This window comes from Monodon monoceros, unplaced genomic scaffold (assembly GCF_005190385.1).
Source record: "Monodon monoceros isolate NGI ecotype Baffin Bay Population unplaced genomic scaffold, NGI_Narwhal_1 Super_Scaffold_18, whole genome shotgun sequence".
NCBI classification, from domain to species: Eukaryota; Metazoa; Chordata; class Mammalia; order Artiodactyla; family Monodontidae; genus Monodon; species Monodon monoceros.
Genome location: NW_021703774.1, coordinates 151,412,488 through 151,433,505, shown reverse-complemented (window position 1 = coordinate 151,433,505; position 21,018 = coordinate 151,412,488). Strand labels below are relative to the sequence as shown.

At 55.0% G+C, this 21,018-nt stretch overlaps 1 protein-coding gene across 2 annotated transcripts in view; it reads right to left on the bottom strand.

The window, feature by feature from the left end:
• The window catches only part of GRIK3 (glutamate ionotropic receptor kainate type subunit 3), a 230,863-nt gene extending 221,040 nt beyond the window's left edge, over positions 1 to 9,823 (bottom strand). Inside the window, exon 1 of one of the 2 annotated variants that reach the window (XM_029228964.1) lies at positions 9,694 to 9,823. In XM_029228964.1, the coding sequence (XP_029084797.1) occupies positions 9,694 to 9,808 (115 nt within the window). In that variant the 5' untranslated portion in view covers positions 9,809 to 9,823. The remainder of the gene's footprint in view (positions 1 to 9,693) is intronic. The other variant, XM_029228965.1, reaches the window with a different exon arrangement.
• Positions 9,824 to 21,018: the final 11,195 nt, after the last annotated feature.

Genomic DNA, 21,018 nt, shown 5'->3' with positions numbered 1-21,018 from the left:
GTCCAGAAACAAAGAGCCAGAAAAACTGCCTGAAGGTTCAATGATAGGATTTTCCAGGGATAAATGACAGGTCTTGCCTTCAGCCTCGAAAGATCAACTGCCAAAGACAGGATGAGAGAAATGACAGATCGGCAGCGGTGCCTGTGTAAAAGACCTCGTGATCTCATGAGACCACCAGCCCAGTATAAATCAACAGAGTGAAACGGCTGCAGAAAAGTCTGAAATAATCTGGGGGTGTTAAGTAGACACCAATGCTGAGATGTGAGGAGAGGATGAGTTTACTGTTTTTAATACATAAGCAGGACTGTGGTTAGCTCTGGACACCATGCTGAAAGAATTCGTTATCTTTAGTCCGGAGAAATGCCTTTCCATTTCTGTAGGGTTGCACTGTGGGACAGGGTGCAAATCCACAACAGAATCAGGGGGCGGCGTAAGCATAATATTAAGAGCAATGGATAACATTTAGTGAGTGCTTACCATGGCTGTAGTCTAAACACATTATGTGCATTAACTCATTTAATCCTTATAAAAACCCCGTAAGGCAGGTATTATTATTATTATTATTAGAGATTAAATAATTTGCCCAAGATCACACAGGTGGGAAATGATGGAGGCAGCCCTCAAGCTCAGGCTGTTGGATTCCAGAACCTGTGAGCTTATCCACAAGTTAGATTGCTAAAATGTATTCAGAACTTCCTTGGGGCCAGTCATGTTAATTCTCACAATGATCCCATGAAGATCCCCATTTTACAGGTGAGGAAATCTAGGCTTAGAGAAGTTAGGTGACTTACCCAAAGTGACACAGCCTGGAAGGAAGGAATGAGAGCTCAAACTCAAGACAGATGGATTTCAGAACCAATACTCTCAACGTCCAAGTCCTATTGCCTTCCCCAGAACTGCAGGAAAACCAATTTTAGGGGGAGGTTTGCAACAAAGATTGCAGTGGGCCCATACATTTGCAATAAAGAACAAAGCACGGTTGAAAAGCGGTGAGTTTCCTGTTACGGGTGGTATTCAAGCAGAGACGAGATATCCACCTACGGGGGGCAGGGGGGGGTCCTCCAGTGACCTAGAACAGTGGTACTTAAAGTGTAGTCCTCAGATAAGCAGCATCAGCATTATCTGGGAGCCTATTAAAATGAAAATTCTCAGGCCTCACCCAGACGCACTGAATCAGAAGCTCTGGGGGTGTGGGACCCAGCAGTCTGTATTTTACTGAGCGCTCCAGGTGATTCTGATGCATGTTAATATTGGAGAAGCAGAGGCCTAGACTGACCCCCCGGGTTCTTTTCAGCGTGGATTCTGTGATTCTTCACCACAGACAGGAAATGTGATGCCTGGAGACCTGGGAAGGCCTTGGCTCCCTGCTTCTGCTTTTCCGCCCAATTGGGCAGGCTTTTTGGAATAGCATATTTCAGTTCTGCAAAGCAGATGCAGGAAGGCTTTGCAGAAGTCTCTCTCGTTCCTATATTTAAAGAGCTCATCCCTGCAGTGGTTCTGAGAACTCTATAAACCCCCTTCCATCGCAGCCTGTCTGCATGAGTCCCTTTAACAGCACAAGACTTAATTGTCTCCTATGGATTGGAACCCTCTTCACACAAACTGGAATCTTAGCTCCGTCTCCCTCCTCTTTTCCCCTCTGCCTTCCTTAACCACCATTCAGCATAGCACCAAAGGATTTGAAGTGGAAGCTGCCACTCCCCCCCAGATATCACTCCATCTCATTATCTCCAATCTGTTAACATCACCATGGGGACTCTCTCCTCCCCCGCTTTTGTGGCCTCATTACCTGGTGTCTCCCAGCAGAGCCAGCAGTGTCTATCCCCTGGGGCCCAGCCTCCAGCTGCAGACCCTCTCTGCACTGGCTTGCTCCGGAAGCAAGCTTGGACTCCACATCCAAGAGGACTGATCAGGACTCCCTGGACCAATCCCTCAACAGCATCACATAACCAGGGTCTTCCCAGCTCTGCATACACGCAAAACACATTTCAGTTAAAACGCTGCAAATGTCGGGAAGGACCAAAACCCCGTGGGCTTCAGGTGTGTGATAAATAACAGGCCAGGAGGAGTCTGGGAGCTTCTGGACATATAGGAGCATCCTCAGAAGAGCACCCCTCTTGCTCCCTAGCAGGGAGCAGGTAACTGTGGCAGGTAACTGTCACAGGCTGCCGGAGACTTCCATTCCACTGCTGGGCATATGGGTATGTCAGAAATGGGCAAATACCATGTACTGAGCTGCATGGGGTACTGATCACAAGGTTGGCACAAGGCAGACGGTATATAAGAAGCAGATAGCCTCAGAGCTCAGAGTCTGATGGCGGAGACACAGCCTCCACTGTTGGGGAATCCTTTTCCTCCTAACGTTTATTATCAGGCACTGTGCAAAGAGCTTTATATACTTTACCTCCTTTAATCCTCACACCAACCCCGTGAAGACCCTATAAGGTTCAACCATATGAAATTTTTATAGGTCAAATATGGTTTGACCTATAAACCATAGCTGAATATGGTTTAACCCAATATTAATATTTCTTCCTTGTGGATGAGGAAATGGAGGCTCAAAGGTGAAGTGACTTGCCCAAGGTCACACAGCTAGCACGTTAGACTCCCACTCAAACTCAGATCCACCACATCCCATCAAACCCGAGACATACCATCATCATGTTTTAAGGTGCCAAGAAAGAAAAAATCCTGCAAGTAAACTCGGACTTGACACGTCAGACACAGACTGATTTCGGAGATGTGAAAATGTGGGGCGAAGAGTCAATCTTAGAATCAATGAAATATATTTTTTGACTCCAAAAACTTCTTTACTAGAGAAAGCCCTGCACATACCCACAAGTATAGCTACAGCCAAGGCCAGTGAGCATTAGTGAACAAAGTACAAAGGTCAAAGGAAGCAAAGAGAGGAACGTGGGAACCCGAGCTTTGTGGGGAGGGGAGAGCCTGGCTGGCACTGAGGTAGTGTGGACCCTGCCGGTAATTCTGAAGGAAATAAAGCAAGGTAAGGTGGGGGCCGAGCGCTCAGGGGCCCAGCAGCTATAAAATGTGGCTGAAGGGAAACAAAAGCAAAATCAGAATGACCTGTTGTCCTCAAACCTAGTGCCCTTGCCCTCAATCCAGTCTTCTCCCCTCTCTCAATCATGCTCAATTAGGATTTGGTGTCTGGAGCACAAAAAGAAGCAGAAGAAAACAGGGACTTCAGAACAAACACAGGTGCTAATAGGTACAGGCCAGTGAGGCACCTGGGGCACAAAATTTAAGGAGGTGCTCACTGTCACGTTCAGTCATGCAAGAGCAGGGTCACCACTTGACCGCCTCCTTAAATCCTGCTCCCCGGCCGCCTCCCTCATCTCACCCCAGTCCCGCCCTGTGCTGGAGTCAGACTCTTCTCCTCCAACAAAAACAAGAAGAAATGCTGGTATTTGAACAGCATTTAAGCTTTTTTGAAATGACATCCCATCTATTTGACTCCATGAGGCAGGAATTCTCATCCCCATCTTACAGATGGGGAAACTGAGGCCCTGGAAAATAACATGACCCCTCCAATCGTGCCTGTTCCAAATCAGTCACTTCTGTGGGCACTCTGAGCAGTGCAGTTTCCCCACTTCGAGAACAGGTCAGTCCCTGCAGCTACCATAACCCAGTCTCCCTGTGTCTCCTGGAAGAAGGAGCAAGGTGTAGAAGGGTAGGTAGCCTGGAAAGGATGTTGGAGGGAAGATGGGATTGGGAAGGAACGGAGGACAAGAACTAATTTGCTGGCCACCTTCTCTGGCCAGTCCACTAGCTGAAGAGGATGAAGGGAGACACAGACACAGGGCCCTGGGATTTCCTCAACGCTCTGATGATGTCTTTGAGGACAGCCTGTGGCTGCCAGGGTGACATGTAGGCTGGAGTTTCCAGAGTAAAGGGATTCCTGTGGGTGGACTGAACACAATCAAGGGAGAGTCCAACCTTTATTTCAGGGTCAGATTAAAGTGTTAGGCAGAGGGCTTCCCTGGTGGCGCAGTGGTTGGGAGTCCGCCTGCCGATGCAGGGGACGCGGGTTCGTGCCCCGGTCCGGGAAGATCCCACATGCTGTGGAGCGGCTGGGCCCGTGAGCCATGGCCGCTGAGCCTGCACGTCCGGAGCCTGTGCTCCGCAACGGGAGAGGCCACAACAGTGAGAGGCCCGCGTACCACAAAAAAAAAAAAAAAGCGTTAGGCAGAGTCCAGACGCCTGGACAAGGTGGGGTGTAGTCAGTGTACGGTTGTGCGTTGCACATGTGGGAGGGGTGGGAAAGACCATCCATAACTTTCCTGTACAGGAAGCATAACTACCACTTGGTCCATCAGCAAGGAGAGTCTGACGCAGAAAACCGGCACTGGTAGGGTTAAATGTTGCAAAGCCCGTACAGCCCAGGCCTCTGAGGCCGCACTCAGCACCCAGAATCATGGGGGGAGGGGGCGTTGCACTCAGCGCATATGAAAATCAGTGCTTCCCATCTTCTGACTACACAGTTAAAAGCACAGGATCTGGGGTCAGGCCGGCGGGAATTCTTATCCTGCATCCACCACTCACTGGCCGCGTGATCCCGGGCAAGTGACCTCACCAAGCTTAGTTTCCTTATCTGCAGAATGAGGATAATGTCTGCAGGGTGTTTGTGAAGGCTAAACCAGATGGCAAGAAAAAAAAATGCGACAGCTACATGTCTCGAGCACTTACTAGTCACAGTACCAGTCACTGTTTGAAAAGCACAGTCCCTGGCAGCTAGTAAGTGCTCAATAAACCAGGGCCATTGCATTGCGGTTGTGTGTTGTTTTCCTATTTTGATTTCGCTCCAGACCCAGGTGGGGTCCCAGGCAGGAGACGCATGGCCACCTCAGCACAGGCACACTGCCCCCTGGCGCTGCTGCTGGGGAATCAGCACCTGCGAGAAGAGCTATTCCAGCCAACAAGTCCAAGGCCTGTCTGCACCAGGCCCGCCCCTGGCCCACCTGTCCATCCAAAGCTCCCCGGGAGGACAAGCCAGGGCCCGCTGGGGGCAGGCCCCAGAGGAAGGGCCCTGCTCCTGGAGTTTCAGTCCTCTCTGCTGCCAGGCAGGGCCTGGGGAGCCCAGGGCTCCTCTCTGCTGCTGCCCAGCCGAGGGGGAACATCAGCTCTCTTGGTTCCCTCTGGAGGGTCCTGACAAGCAAGGCAGGGCGCAGGCGGAAGCAGCAGGAGGCAGAGGCTGGGGCAGCTGAGTGCGACAGCCTGGATGAAGCCTGGCCTCAGCAGATCCGAAACAGTCCCAGTGGTGGAGCACAACCAGGTCTTCCCCTAAAAGAGCAGCCCTGAGCCTCCTCTGCATATGACCTTGCACGCCCCCACCCCCGAGGATGGGGTTGTTCTTGTACCCATAGGGCATCTGTGCCTCCCCCCTCCCCACGGAGGTGGCTGTTTCCTGGGGCAGGGACACGGGGCCTGTGGGAAGGTGGGGACTCATCTAGCTGTGAAACCTACAATGGCACTGACAGGGAGGCTCACAGGCCCCACGAAGGATCCTAAAGGCAGCCAAGCAGCCTTGCGTTTTGAAGGGTGGGATGAAGAGCTGCCCCTCAGAGCCCTTTTGAAAGAGCACAGTGGGCTGGACTTCTGAAGTCAACTGTCATGCCAGCAGCAGGGGGATGCGAGTGACCTTGGAAGGGCCTGGTCGGGACGCTGTGCTGGCTCACCCCGCATCAACCACCTCTAAAAGCCCCAGATCATCCTGACGTCAAAAGACCGTTTAGCGCAGTGCGAGGCAGGCATCAAGAAGAAATGAAACTCCAGCTCCAGAAGGAGGGAAGCCCGGGCTGACAGGAGCAGCTGGGCTAGAAAGCGGAGGCAGAAATTCCTGAAGTTAATGCTTTTTAAGGCCCCTCGGGCCACTCCCAGGTCTTGTCTGAAGCTATTTGCTTCCGGGGGGGAAAACCCTATTGATCTTCATTCAGCGCCTGTCTGCTCAACACGGCGGGATGTTTCAGCGCATCACCAGTCACTGTGAGAAATTTCTCATTGTTTTACGCAGAGCAGCTCCCAAACTCAGGAGACGAATGTTCAGGACCATTTGGATGAACTGATCGCAGGAGATGCAGACAGGGCTGACTTGGGAACTCTGGGTGAGGGGACCTCATGTCCCTGGGACAGACTGCAGTACCCGCTACCCCACGCCAACCCTCTCCTCCACCCCTGCCCCCAGCTCAGGCTCAGAGCCTCGAAACTCTTCTGCTCTGTCTGTAGATGCTCGCAGGGGCCGGTGCTGAGCCAGCCTTTCCCTCCCACCTCCCACCGCTCCACACACACCTGCTTTATGTCTCTGCAGCCGTTTGGCTCGGAACCTCCCCCCCGACCCCCCTGGCTGGCTAGAGATCACCATCGTCCACTCGAGCTCCCCAGCTACCGCCCCACTGTCTGTCTCCCTTTTCAAATTCCAGGCTGGCCCTCTACCCTACAGTATGTATGTAACACGAGGGATGATCTAGCCGTGAAACCTACTATGGCACTGGCAGTCCCCACCAGCCTGCACTAAAGGGAACTTTGAAACAACAGAATATCCCCAGCCATCACGGCCAACTCAATAGTTTACAGATGGGAAAACTGAGGCTCCAGGTTGGTGGGAGAGTGTGATTTGACCAAGATGGCTCAGGAAACTGGTGGAAGGCAGAGCAGAAAACCCAGGCCTCCTGGCTCCCAGCCCAGGACCCCTCCACTTCAGCTTCTAGGTCACGTAACCAGGAAATCCAGGTCCCCACATGAGGCCACTGAAGCACTGAGAGGACCCATGCATTAAGCTGCTTTCTGTGAGTTAAGACGAGGATCCATCTGAACAATAATAACGATGATAATAATAATAATAAAATGTTGAACAATATGCCTTGAAAACCTTCAATAGGCAACACTTGATAACCACACGCAGAATACATCTTCCACATATTCATATAAAATAATCAATGATCATTTCTTTCCTGCAGACTACAATCCAATTACTCTCTCTCCCTCGCTCTCTTCCTTACTCTCCTTTGTTACTTGCAAACCATCCAAGCAATCAATGCCTTGACCTCTCCCTCTGATAGACACAATTACAAAAAGACAGAGCAATGCAATTCATCTATTCAAGACGGATTGTTTGAACACTCTGTCACACTGCTGAGCTATCCATCTCCTTGTCTAAGAGGAAATTTCAGTCCCCAAAAAAAGGCACAAAGAGAGGGAGCGGGTACGCTGCTCCCCGGCCCAGAGAGCCCCTTGCACACCTGCAGGAAACCCCTCTCCCAGGCTGGTGCTAGGCGACGCCTGCCTGCTGGGCAAGGATTCGGCTGTCAGCGCAGCCAGCTCAGGCACCAGTCTTGGGAACCAGAAGCACCCAGCACACGCCGGAGCCCAATTTCCAAGGCCTCAATTCCTGCGGCCCTAGCCAGAGCCCTGAGATCCCAGGGGTGGGGAGAGAGAGAAAAAGGGAGATGGCATCAGGCCCAGCCAAGATGCTGTGTTTGGGTTTCAGCATGAGATTCTCTGTGTGTGTGTCTCTCTCTGTGCCACGTCCACTGTAGCCCCTGGCTCCAGCTGAGACTCCAGCCTGTGCTCAGAAGCACAGAAGTTCAGCTCCCCAGGAAGCTCAAGAGAAGCCCAGGGGCCTCAGAGCCTTCCCATCCTCCATCCAATCTGGCACAGCTCCGGCAGTCATGTTCGGCATCAGCCCAACACCCCAGTCCTCGGGCTGGGAATCAAATGGGGCAGGGCTCTTGGATATAAATGGCTTGGGCCAACACACTAATTAATCCTGGGGCTTAATACGAAGAAGATTAGAAGAGAGGAGGGCTTTGCCATCCTTAATTGCATTATTACACGGTGAACCCAAGAAAGGGCAGGCAGGCTTCGGGCTTCCCCTCAGGGCAGTGAGGAGTCCTCCAGTGCAAGTCAGTTTCACAGTAAGAGGGAGCCGGTGAGGATACATCATCCTGCCCCTCGTCAGCTCAGCCTTCCGGGGCTTCCCTCACCTGCTCCTTCTCTTCCTGGGCCCCCAAAGACTGCCACCCCTGACGCTGGGCAGGAGCATGCCCATCCCACCCCTGTGGAGGAAGGACCACGGAAGAGGGACCTGCAATGCATGGGCTGCGTGCATAGCACCTTTTGGGTCCCCCTCTTTTCTCCCAAGGGCACCCTACCACGCAGGCCCACAAAAAAAACAGAGGGAAAGAAGCAGGGAATAAAGAAAGAACTGGCCCACTACTAGGGGGCTGCCTGCTCCTGGAATGGTGACCAAACTGGGCGCTGGGGCAGGCAAAGGTGCAGAGATAGAAGAGATATTTTTGTCTTGCCAGGAGCAGACTGGGCTGCAAAGGGTTAAGCCTGGTCGCGAGGGCTGTCCCCAGTGTCGGGTGCCTGGATTCCTCTGCCTCCAATGTCTGCCTGCCAGGGTCCTTGGCATAAAGGGAAAGACCCCATTGTGGGCAGAGCTGAGGACTGTGCTCTACCCTCGTCCAGATGTCCAGTTCAAGAGGATCTGGAATCCAGGAGAGAGACAGATTTCTGACTGCCTCCTAGGAAAACCTCAAGTAGAGAAACCAAGCTCGACACTGGTTCCCTACACCCCCTCACGGTGCTGGCAGCCCAGAGTCCGAGCCTAGATTAGAGCCACAGGGGAGGAAGGTGGCCCTGGTTCAGCAGAGCTCTGGCCTCCTTGTGCCAGATGCTGGTGGTGGCGCCTCGCGAACCCAGGCGGCCCAGGTCTCCGGCCTGGTGGCGGGCGCAGGGCCTGCGTGGCGGAGGCTCCCGCGTGGCCAGGCCGGGCCCAGCCCTGGCGGTCTCGGGCCTGGAACACTCGGAGGCATCCCGCACAGCCCGGAGCGCTGCCTACAGGATGCCTCAACAAAGTTAAAACCCCGAGTAAGAGACTCTGGCGAGAAGAGACGCGGGGACGCCAGAGCCCCAGAACGCCGCACGCAGCCCCGCCGGCCGCCGCCAGTTGCGGAGGGATTTCGGCTAACTTTAAAATCCACTCGCATCCCTCTTGTCGCCTTTCCTAGCTGCGCTGGGCGGGCTCCGTCGTTCCCTTCCCCCTGCCTGCGCTGCCCCAGGCGGAGGAGAGGCCTTGGCCGCGACGGATGGCTGGAGCGACCGGCGGGGGCCGCCCCTCCCCTGCCCCGCGCCACGGGGCTGAACGGGGGCCACCGAGGCCGAGGGCAGCCACCGGGAGAGAAGACCGGCCGCCCTTGTCATGCGAAGCCGGATCCTGCGTCCCCGCCGCGGCCGCTCGAGCCCTGCCCCAGGTGGGGGCGAGGGGCCCTCGGGGAACGAGGAAGGAAGAGAAGTTGGCGCCTTCCCCAGGGTTGCCGCTTCGCGGAGAAGCCGGGTCCCAGAACTCGGTCTGCGGCCGGTCCTGCTGGCAATGGCCGGGAAATGCGCCCGCCGACTCGGGCTGGGACCGGAACGCTTCGCTACACTCTGCCAGCTCTGGCCTCCCAGAAGCGCGCCAAGGGCCCCTCGCCCGCCGCACCCCGGCTGCCTCCTCTCCAATAAGTAAGGCCCATGACCCCGGCTTTGGAACTTTGTCCTCACCGGGACGAGCTGGTGGTCACCCGGCCCCGGCAGAGCGGAGAGAGGGTGGGAAATCTCTTGGGATCGCGTACAGTGGCCCCCCGTTCCCGCCCCCGCCCGGGCGCACGGAGACCCCCGGCTCCGGGGAGCCCTTACCGATCCGGATGACGTGGGGCATCCCGCGCGAGTCCGGGATCCAGAAGGCGCACACGAGGAGCCCGGCCCAGTATTCCCAAACCAGACTCCGGAGGCGCCGCCAGGGAGCGGTCATCGTTGGGCGCCGCCGAGCGTGCCCGGGGCGCGGCCGTGGCGGGCTCCCTGGGGCGGCAGCTTTAGGCGCGGGCGCGCAGCAGCCCCCGAGGCGCCGCCTGGCCCAGCAGCCCGGCTCCTGAGCGCCGCTGCGAGTGGGGGGCGCCCCGCGGCGCCGCGCACATCTTACTGGGGGGCCGCCCCGCCGGCGCCCACCCAGCCCGGCTGCCGCCCACGGGCCCCCCGCGAGAGAGGCTCCTGGGCTCCGCTCGGGCTCCTTTCGGACTCGGCTGCGGCTTGCGTCGGCTCGGCTCGCACGCGGGCTCCCACCTGCCCCGGCTGCCGGGCGCTGGCGGGCGGGCTGCACGCGTCTCCGGCCGCTCCTCCTCCAGCCGCCGCGGATGCTATCGCCCGGGCTCGCACAAAGCCCCGGAGTGGAGTTGCACGCGCGCACACTCTCCCTCCCAGCCCCCTCCCCCGCGCCCTGCCTCCCGCCTCCCGCGCCGCCCGCCGCCCGCGCTCCCTCCGCACACTCCCCCGCGCACACACACTTCACACTCACACCCGCCGAGGCGTACACCCGCGAGCTCACACCTGGGCGGGGAAGGGGACCCGGGACCCGGTTTGGGGAGACGGCCGGATAACGAGGACTCTCCTCGCTTCCCAGACGTCCGCATCCGCCCTGCCGCCCCCAGTCCCTTCGACTGCGAGGGCACGGAGCCTGGGAGCCGGGCGTGGAGCACGAGAGCTGGCACCGCGAGCTGGGAGACGGCGGCAGCCTAGTGGCCGGACAAGCTGGAAGAGTCGCGCCCGCAGGGAGCGGAGGAACCTGGAGCCTGCCGTCTGCGGAGTCTCGCCTTCCAGCTCTCACGCAGCTGTCGCTGGCTGGACGGCGGCGGCCGGAGACTGACCCAGGAACCGGTTTCCCTCCCTAACCCCATCCCTCGTGGAAGCAGAGTTAGAGTTGGGGCTGGGACTCAGGGGAGACGGAATTCAAAGCGGATTGTCCACGCTGGGCTAGGGGAGCTGCAGGAGCTGGTAGGGGTTGGAGAGCCCAGGCCAGACCCTCTGCTGTGGAAAGCAGGACTGGACCATGCACCACAACTATAGGGGCTTGGCAGGAAGATGGCTAAATCCTTAGATGCAGAGGGGCGGCTGAGATGCGCGCTGGTACTTCCCGTCCCTCTTCAACTCTGCAGGAGGGGCTGGCCCCCTCCCCCATTTCTCCTGAGAAAGAATAAAGAGAAACTGTAATTTTCCGTGGGGTGGAGCAGGACCCGTGGGGGAGCAAAATAGAAAGGGTTAAAAAAAACAACTTGTTTATTAGCAATAATAAATTTTTTTTTCAAGTGGCGCTGGGTGTCGAGGGAAGGGAAGGGCTGTGGAGCGAGTCTGGAACAGGAGGCAGTGAAATACACAGTTAGACGAGTTTAATGACCTTTTTGACAGAGACAGAGTGGTGCCGATACAGTAGATAAATAAACGGATCTGTCACCTGGCAGCGGCTAGGCTGTGTGTGAATTTATTTTTCTCATTTAAATAATTTGATCTATTCCATCATTCCAATCTCTCCCATTTGCCAGCTGTCTGGTAAAAGCATGGTCCCAAACATCTGAAAGGCAAATCTTTAATTTTCTTACAGATAGACCCTGAGTCGGCCTCTATGTGGCCTGTTCATGTCCCGGTCTTTTCTTTCCCTCCCTGTCCAGGCACAGGAGACTATGGCGTTGTGTGGGGTTGTGAATATTGCAGCGCAGCCAATCCTGCCGATTGCGGAGGGACTCCCTCCCACCTGAAATGGGGGTGACTGTGGCTGTGGAAGGAGCAAGAGGGGAGATTCCCAAGGATCTCCTCTCAAAAAGGGAAAGAGGTGCTCTTGAGGGCACCCCCCAAAGATCTGCCAGCAAATGGAGGTTACCAATTTTTTTTTGCCAGACTTTGGGCCTTCCTCATCCTCAAGCAGGAGTGGTTGGTTTCCCAAGCAGCCACTGAAAAATGTTGCCCGGGGACCAGAGGGAAGGACATGCAGACCAGAGCCAGGGAAGTAGCAGCTGCCACCTCTTGATAGAGAGTAACGGGCCCCAGTGGACACTGGCCAGGAGGAAGTGCAGGAGGAGGGAGCAGAAGCGCCCCCCCCCCCTCCATAAAGCTGAAGGAGCCTCTTCGTTCAAGAGTAGACGCTCCATCCCCATCACGTATCAGCTTCCACAGCTGGTTTAGTTGCTCCAAGGAACCAAAAAGTCCAGGCTGTTCACTAAGGAAGAAAATTCCAGTGCCCTGATAGGGAAATGGAAAGGGAATTGGCAAGATCTGAACTCAAGGCAAAGGATGAAAGGCTAAAAAGGCATCACCAGCAATGCCCAAGGATGGTTAGGGGCTGGGTAAGGGGGAGAGAGCCTGGATGCTAGGTCTGTATTGGTTATCCTGCAGGCAGCCTCTTGCCATGAGAGGGGCAGGGTGGCGGGGAAGCTGAAAAGCAGAGGGGTAGAGGTGTGACTCCAGGCAATGGGCAGATCTGCACCCCAGACCAGAGCCTGGGAAAGGCCAGTGGGAGAGAGAGATGAAGGGAGGGGACCAAGAAGAGGAGGGGCAGCAGCCTCCAAAGATGCCAAGAAAGACAGTGGTGCCGGAGAAGTGAATGTAGGAAGGCAGAGGGGCAATCTGAGGATCCCAGGGCGTGAGAGTGTGGCCCTGTCACCCGCAGCCCCCTCAGCAGCCCCAGGGAAACAGCATCGGCGGGCCCTTGCTCCTGCTGCATCCCACGGTGGGTGGGAGTTAGCCAGCGCTGCGGAGGGAGGCTTTCCTCTGCTGCCACGTTGGCTGCGTTGGGAAAAGCCTCCAGCTGCAGAGGCAGTGGGGCTCGGTCTGCAGGCCTGGCCTCCCAGCTGGAACCGCGGGGTCAAAGGGAAGCCGGCTTCCCCCAGCCGAGGACAGGGCCTTATTCTGGACCTAGCTGCAAGTCACTCTGTAACACAGAGGTCTCCCCAAGCTGACAGCAGCCTGCTCCCTCTCAGCCAGGGGAGGGTGGGAGGCATTACGACAAAAACATTAGCACTGATAATAATGACCACTAGTACTTAGTACATGTTTTCTGTGTTCCAGATGATGTACCACTCAGCACACCTTATATGCATCCCTTCGTCTAACCGTCTCACAGCCCTCTGTGATAGGATCTGGGTGGTTTTTGCATTTTACAGTTGAAGCCTCCGAGCCTCAGAGAGGTTGAGAGGTCCAAAGTCACACAGCTAGTGGGTGACGCTTCTCCTCCCCCTCCCTCTCCCTCCCTCCCTCCCTTCCTTCCTTCCTCCTTCCTCCTCACTCCTTCCCTCCTCCCTCTAGTTATATCACTGCCAGGCTCTGTGAGTGGGGAGCTGCGGTCCCCGTGCCGGCCTATTTGCACCCTAAGCTTGCAGGCCTGACCCTTGTCCTATCCCACCTGGGCTAAGCAGGGGACAGGCTCTAGCAGAAGATCCTCATCACCTCTGCTGGAGGCCCACTGGGGTTTCTGGCTGCTTGTAGAAACGCTAAGGGTGGAATAGGATTTGTGTCCTTTACTAGAACAAACTGGGGAACTCCGCTGTCCCCAGCTCGTGAGGAGGAACCCGCAGACCTCTCTCCCCGCCGTCGTGCACCTCTCCGGGCTGCCTTGCCACCAGCAGGCACCAGGGCTGGCACGATCTCAAGCTGCATCTCCGGGGATTGGGAGCCGCCAATCCCGGCTTCTCGAGTTGTTGGTAAACAAGTCTACCCACCAGCCAGGCCTCCTCTCCTCACTCCCCCTCAAGGCAGTCAGGGCCGGATTTATGAGGCCTCCCAACCTCATTCAGACTAATGAAGCCTTTCATTCCAAAATAAAAGGGGCCACTGTCTGCAAGGACAAGTTCTCCCGCATTTCATTAACATCCCCCCAAAACGGCTGAGCTGGCCCAAGTCGCTGCCATCGAGATTCATGTCTCCCACCGGCTCACAGGTGGGGATGGGAGAGGGAGGAACCCTAGGCTGCTGGCCCCCTCTCAGCCCCTCCCGAAGCTCCTCCCCTGCTTCTGCCCGGTGGAAGGGGGCCCCCAGTGATGGCCAAGCCGGCTCATTTGGAAGAGTCCCCTGTGTGTGTGTTTTGTTTAGATGGGTCCACTCCATCCCTCAATCCCCTCACAATCACGGTGAGTGATGAGGCCCTGGGCTCGAGTTACCGAGATTCATGATCTCCGCTTCCCCAGGAAACCACCGAACACAGGCATATGGTTGCTGAGTGCAGATTCCTAGGACTTGAGTGCCCTCTGCTGAAGCCTGCCTACCTTCATCTCCCTTCAGACTGCCCGGCGGCGGGCAGGCTGCTGGCGGGGGCTGGACGCTGGAGCCGGGGCTCTCGCCACTCCCCTAAATGGCAGCTACGCAGCAGCCCGGTGCCAGTGCGCCCTCAGAGGGCCCTGGTGAGAATGGGGGGAGAAACTACCTTGCCCGCATCTCACCCTGGAGGGCAGCCGGGACGAGAAGCTGCCAGCCCTTTGCCTAATCTTTGTCACCTGCCTGAGCAGGAGGTGGGGGCGGCGGGAGGGGCTTTCCTCACGCCCACTTTTTGCTTAACAGCACCCTGTCCGCAGCAAAGTTCATCCATGCCAACCACAAGAGCTAAGCCTTGGCCCTTCTCAGGACACCGGGACCCGCCTCTTCACCCAGGGATGGGAACCCCTTCATCATCCCGGGGCCTGTGTCCCTCCTCCCTGTCCCAAGGAGGAAGAGGCACAGCAGCGGCCGGCTGCCACCTGAGCAAGCCCTGTGAGGGTTGCATCACCTTAAATTTTTGTCAATAGCCAAGCAAGTTCATTCCCACTGAAGTCAATTACTGTGTTTATTGTCAGCTTAACCCGCTGCTGCGAGTTATTTCTCAGCAGTGAGGGGGACAGGTAGACAAGCCACCAGAGGTCTGTTATTTTCCTGACATCTGCATTTCAATAGTTTGGGTGCAGTTCTGGCGGAGAAGTAAATGCTAAGGCAATCCTGTTCGTATCTCTACATAATGGAACAGTCTCCAATGGTTCGGAAGCCGAGGGGGTTCTGCTGCTGCAGGGGGAGGGGAGGAGGGGAGGACTGCCCATGAAACCATCACTTCCCCGGGTCTGTGGGCCCCGGTACCAAGGGTGGGGGTGAGAGTCACTTGCTCCCTCATTGGAGTCATTCAGTCATTTCCTGATTAATTTATTCATGGGATCCCTCGGTCATTCACTAGACATACCTGCAGCCACACTAATTCATTCATTTGTTCATAGGGTCATGCACTCAGTCTTTCACTCTTTATTGACTCATTTACTCAGTCCCTTACCCATTCATCCTCTCATCCATTCATTCAGTCATTCCTAATTCATTCAACCACCTAACTCCTCTTTCACTCATTCATCCATCTATTCAATCTTTTGTTTAATTATTTGCTCACCTATTCCCTCACTCATTTGCTCATTCACCCCTCACTCATTCATTGACTCACACTTACCCACTCACTTATTCATTCATTCACTTACTTAGTCATCTGCCCTTCCATCAGTCACTCAGTTGGTCACTCACCCAGTGATGCACTCAGCCCTTTGCTCAATCACCCACTCACTCAAAGACTCACATGTTCATCCACTCACTCACTCACTCACTCGCTCATTAACTCTGCCATTCATGCGCTGCCTCCCCCCCAAGACTGGACAGACACTGCCTGCTTCTCATGTCCTCAGCCTTCAGCGCGAGCATCAGATACCATCCAACCTCATGGCACAGCCCAGGGCACCCCAGCACTGCACTGAGCTCCCCAGTCAGCCACCCAGGCTTCATGGCCCCTTCAGAGCACCCAGCTCTCATATCATCCACTTTATCGTGAAATTCAGCAACCTTCAGCTGACCTACCTGACCCTGGAGACGGTCTGGGCATTTGACTTGCTAGCAAAGACCAAGGCCCAGAAAGCCCCAGAGCCAGGGTCTAGTGATGGGTGTCATATTAGAGGTGCCCCATGATGCTACCACACTGAGCCAGAAGCCACGCTGGCTTCCAGTCACATGATCTCTTTGTCCTTGGAACAACCAAAAGATGAAGAAATGGGCTTAGAGGAACCAAATAACTTGCCCACAGAGAACTTGCTGGGGTTGGGGGTGGCACAGAAGCAGGGATGTACTTGGCTCAGAGTGATGGGGTGGGGAGGTAGATGAGCAATTGAACGATGGGAGACTAAGTGAATGCGTGAATGAATAAGTGAGAGAAAGCAGATGAATGAACAAGTGAATGAATGAATGAACGAATGACCCGTGCCCAACAAATAAGTGGCCAGACTGAGCTCTGACTCCAAGTCCAGTGCTCTCAGCTGCTTGACACCCTGCTCCCACACCCTGACCTTATAGGGTGTAGTAAGAGGCAGGGGTTAGAGGCGGAGGTGGGACAAAAGTAGAGCATAAGTCCGGCAACGGTAGATTTTTCTGGAGAATTATCCCTTTGGAGGCTGTGGCGAGCAGTTCTGTCTGCACCTGTCCCCCCGCGGGCAGGAAGCTGCCATCATCCCTCCTCAGAGAGCGAGAGACAGTGAAATGCGAAAATCCAATCACTGAGCGGTAAGAAAATAAACAAGTGAACTTCTCCAAGTTTGCCAGACTTCCCTGCCCAAGGCCAGCTTAATTAAAGTTGATGTAGAATTTTTTTTTTTTTTTTACGTTTCAGTGACCTGATGTAGAATTTTAAAGTGGGAAAATAATTAGGGCAAGTGGTAGAAAAGAGAAAAGAAAGAAAACATTGTTTTGTTTTGTGTTTTGCTCACTCTTAATTATGCCACAGACTGTCTCTCCCGTGGATACCATCCCAAGTCCACCCTCCGCCAAGATTCCAGCAGGTGGTACGCTGTGTGAGCAGCGCGGGCACACCTGTGCCTCTCTGGCACGCAGGTACGGCGCTTCTCTGCCCGCAAGACAGGCGAGGCGGCAGGCAGCCAGGCTGGGAGTGGAGAGGACCACGTGCCCTCTACACTCAGGTGGAGGACCTGGGGGGAGATGGGGACAGCAGGCTGTTGGGAAGAGATGTTGCCTCCCTGCCCCAGGGCCAGAGGGGCATGGGCACTGGGTCCCTGACTCACCATGACGTCAGATCTGGGCTCTGATTGGGACAGTCTCAGCCCCCACCTCATGACACAGTGGATCCCCGGTGATATAGCCCCTATCCTGACTGGATCTAGGAAGAGATTTTCCTCCAGCAACTGTCAAATGTGGAAGGAAGTACTGATGTTCGTGCCCAGAACGGGGCTGGAGGTGGCCAAAATTCCAGCTGCAGCAGGTGCTAGAAATCCAGCTCATCCCACACCCAATCACTCAAATGCGCTTTGCTTTCTTGCTGCTTTTCCTTCTGGTGCCTTGTCCACAGCAGTGAGGGCACAGAGAGGGTGAGCACCAGGCTCAGGGAGCTGGTCAGAGGCAGCCTGGAACGAGGAAATCTACAGATTCCTCTGGGGGAAGGAGAAGGGGCAGATTCCTCAAGATTTCATTGAACAGGGTTGGGCAGACGTGCATGAGAGCACACCTGTCCCTGGTGCTTTACACACAAACACTCGAGTACAGGAAGATGCCTATGCTGTTACACACACACACACACACACACACACACACACATACACAGACCTATGAGCATCCACGTAGGACTAATGAAAGTGGGAACTCTGGATCCAGGCAGCTAGCTTCACATCTACCCTGTCTAATTTTCTGTGCCTCTGTTTCCTTTCTGTTACATGGGGATAATAATAGTATCTGCCCTGCAGGGTTGTTGTGAGGATTAAATGAGTTAATACATGTAATGTGCTTAAAATTGTGCCCAGCACATGGTCAGGGCATGTTGTACTTAGTGATTAGCTCTCTCTGCTTCATGGACGTGTCGTGCTCCTGAATCAACCCTGGGGAAAAAAATCTTTCCTGCAAGCCTGCAGCACACGTGCATACTCCTCACTCCAGGCCCTCCAGGGTTCACTGGATGTGTGTGAATGCGGTGGGGAGGAGCTCAGAGGAATGATGCATGTCAAGCCATCCCTCCACTCCCCTCCCGCACACACCCACATGATGAGGACTGCACCCACAGAAGCTGTGGAGTTGCTGAGTGTGTGTGTGTGTGGGGGGGGGGGTCTCTTTGTTCATGCAGTGGGCAGGCTGGCTGCCAGGGGGGAAGGGAAGCCTAGGACTTGAACCCCAAACCTGCTATCAGGTTTGGAAAATTCTCCAGGCTTCCTCCTCCCCATTGAGCCCCCACCCCTACCCACTTGGGCTTCCTCCTGGTCCTGTCCTTGGTGATGTGCCTGACCCCTCTCTGCATCTCAGTCCAGGATCTTCTCATCCCCAAGGGCACTTCCCAGCCTCTAGCCTGAGACTTAATTCAGGAGATATCATTTAGAAAGAGAACACGCCCTTCCCACCCCACCCAGAGCAGGAAGACTTCAGAAACCTCAGGGAGGTCCCGAGGCTCAGAGGCCTAGTTTCCTAGCTGCGAATGCTGTTGTGTCTCCCAGAGGACAGAGGGAAGGCAGCTGCGGACGGCAGCAGGGAAAGGAGGCTTGGGTGGGAGCCCTGGACTGGGGATGGAGGAGACCAGGCTGCAGGAGCCAGACCCAGCTCTGTGTTATCTCTGAGACAGCAGGAAGACGGAGTGTTGGGGAAGCAGGTTCTGCCAATCAGTTAATCCCAGGCTCCCCTCTTCCACCTGGGTTGCGTTGGGTTGAATAAACAGGACAGGTGCCAGTGGCCACAGCCTCATTTCTCTGATTTGGCTTCATTTCATTCTATTGACTCAGCTGGCTGAGTCCCTTTGCTTTCAAGCATGTGTGTACGTCCCTTCCAAGCACCAGGATGTCAGAGACACTTAGAGAAGCCCAAAGCTCTGAATGGCTTGAGGACAGATGAGAACCAAGGGATGGGGACAGAGAACAAAATTCTGATTCCTGTTCTTCAGGGGTACGGGGGACTCTGACATGGCCCTCTGGCTCTCCCTGCCAAGTGCAGGAGGTTCCCTACACATCAGGTCAGGGGACTGGGGCCTTGGATGGTGGCCTTAGTGCCTGGGGAAGAGAGGAGCACGACAGCAGCTAGGATGGGGCCCTGGGTGGCTGTTTACACAACTCTCCTGGGTGCCCCTGAGAGAGCAAATGTGTGGCATGTGCCCCAGTGGGTCAGGAGCCCTTAGCTAGAAAATTATCATCTTCCTGATTCTTGCTTGTGTGACCAGAGACCAGGAAAGAAGGGGAGGGGTATGGACAAGAATTCCACAGCCCATGGTGGGGAGTTGAGGGCCGGGCCTGTGTCTGCACACATACCATTGAGCAAAAAATAGAAACAGTTTTCCAGATAATTCAAGGGAAAGCACTTTATACCAATCACACTTCAAGCTAGTTGCAAATATCTACACAGCTGTCCCCTCATCCATTTGTTTGTTCTTTTGCAACAATCGTTACTGGAGACCCACTGTCCTGGGGAGACAAGAAGGGCTGAGGTGACATGGGAGGGCCGCAGGGTCACAGGTGGAGTCCGTGGGGATAAACGGTGGAGGTCAAGGGGCACAGGCAGTGACGAGGAGATGCAGGTAGGGAGTGTGGGGTGACAGAAAAGGACAAAAGGAGTATGTGGAGAATTTGAGGGGACATGTGAGAACTTGAGAATCCACAGCGGGGACAAAGGGACAAACTAGGGTTGACCAAAGAAGGAGCTCTTGGGACCCAGACTAGAAAGACAGGTAGGAGCTGTGGTGAGCCAGGGAAGAGCAGAGGGGACAAAGTTGGGGGCTTGGAAGGAGGACCTTCCCCTCTAAGCAGCTCCCAGCCTTGAAGAGGAGAAGAAACACAGATGAAGGCTGTCAGGAGAAGAGGTGGGATGGAGGAGAGGGGAGGGGGAGGAGATGAAGAAATATCTTAGCAAGAGTAGCTTCTGAGCCACTAGGAGTGGAAGGCCAAGCTTAGTGTCTGCTCCTGAGAAGATGTTTGCAAAGCCAGATACCTGGGGTCCCACCTAGGTTCTGAAGCACCATCCACACCCCACACAGAAAGTAAGCCCGGGGCGGTGCATGCACAGGGAACCCACTGTGTGCTAGGTGACCAAGTAGTCTGTGCCCCCCTGTCTACATGCCTTTGAGGAGCTCTCAGGACGCCTGGAGAGCCAGGCCTGGAAGCAGCGCACTCCACGGATGGGGCCAAGCGCTGTAATAGCAGGCGGGTGGAGCCGGCGCTGTGGGAGCCCCAAGGAGGGAGCGCCCTCAGCGAAATCCAATGGCTTCCTTGATAAAGATGAGAGAGCAGTTTAAGCCCAGCGAAGCAGCCTCAAATCCAGGTGAGCACTGCGCAAGCTGCTGCAGGCTTTACCCACATTGCCGTCCTTTCAGCTCACCTCATCCACCAGCCCTGCAGAGTCAGGCTCTGAGTTCCCCGCCCCAGCCTGCCCCGACCTCCGAAGCTGAGCTGTCTTACAGAATCACCTGGGGGATATTTTTTAATGGCTTTATTGAGGTTCATTTACATACCATAAAGTTCATCTGTTTTAAGTGTACAATTTGATGATTTGTAGTAAATTCACCAAATTGTACAACCATCGCCGTGATCCAGTTTTAGAATATTTTCATCCTCCCAAAAACATTCCTTCCGATCTGGGGGACTTTGACTCAGTGATTCTGGGGCAGACCTGTGAATATGTATTTGAACAAGTTCCTGGGGCATTCTGGGACTGTGGTGGTGTTTGGGGACCTACCAAGTCTAAACCACGGTTGGAGGGATCTTTCCAAAGTGCAACACACGGAGAGGATGCTGTTCTACTCAAACCCTCCCCATGGCTCAGGCAGAAGTGTGTCAGGTGGAGTGGTGATAAGAAGTCAGTAGTAATCAGACACATTTATTGGTTCTTGCGCCAGGCACCACTCTGGGCACTTTACAGGTTTTCACTCTTTTAATCCACACAACTACCCTATAAGGTAGGTACCATGATTCATTCTGCCCTGCCGTTGAGGAAACTGAGTGAGACACAGCTAGGAAGTGGTGGAGCCAGGTTTTGAATCCAGGCCACCTTCTCCAGTTCTCTTAACCGCTAGACCACATCACACTTCACGTGCTGTGAGCGATTTTCCTCTTCTATTACCTCCATGGCTCCCGTCCCCTCCTCCACTTGCCTCACCCCTCTCCTCTTCAGCCCAAACAGGCCATCTCCTCTTTCATGCCTTCGAGTCTTTGCACGAGCTTTCCTAATACCTAGATT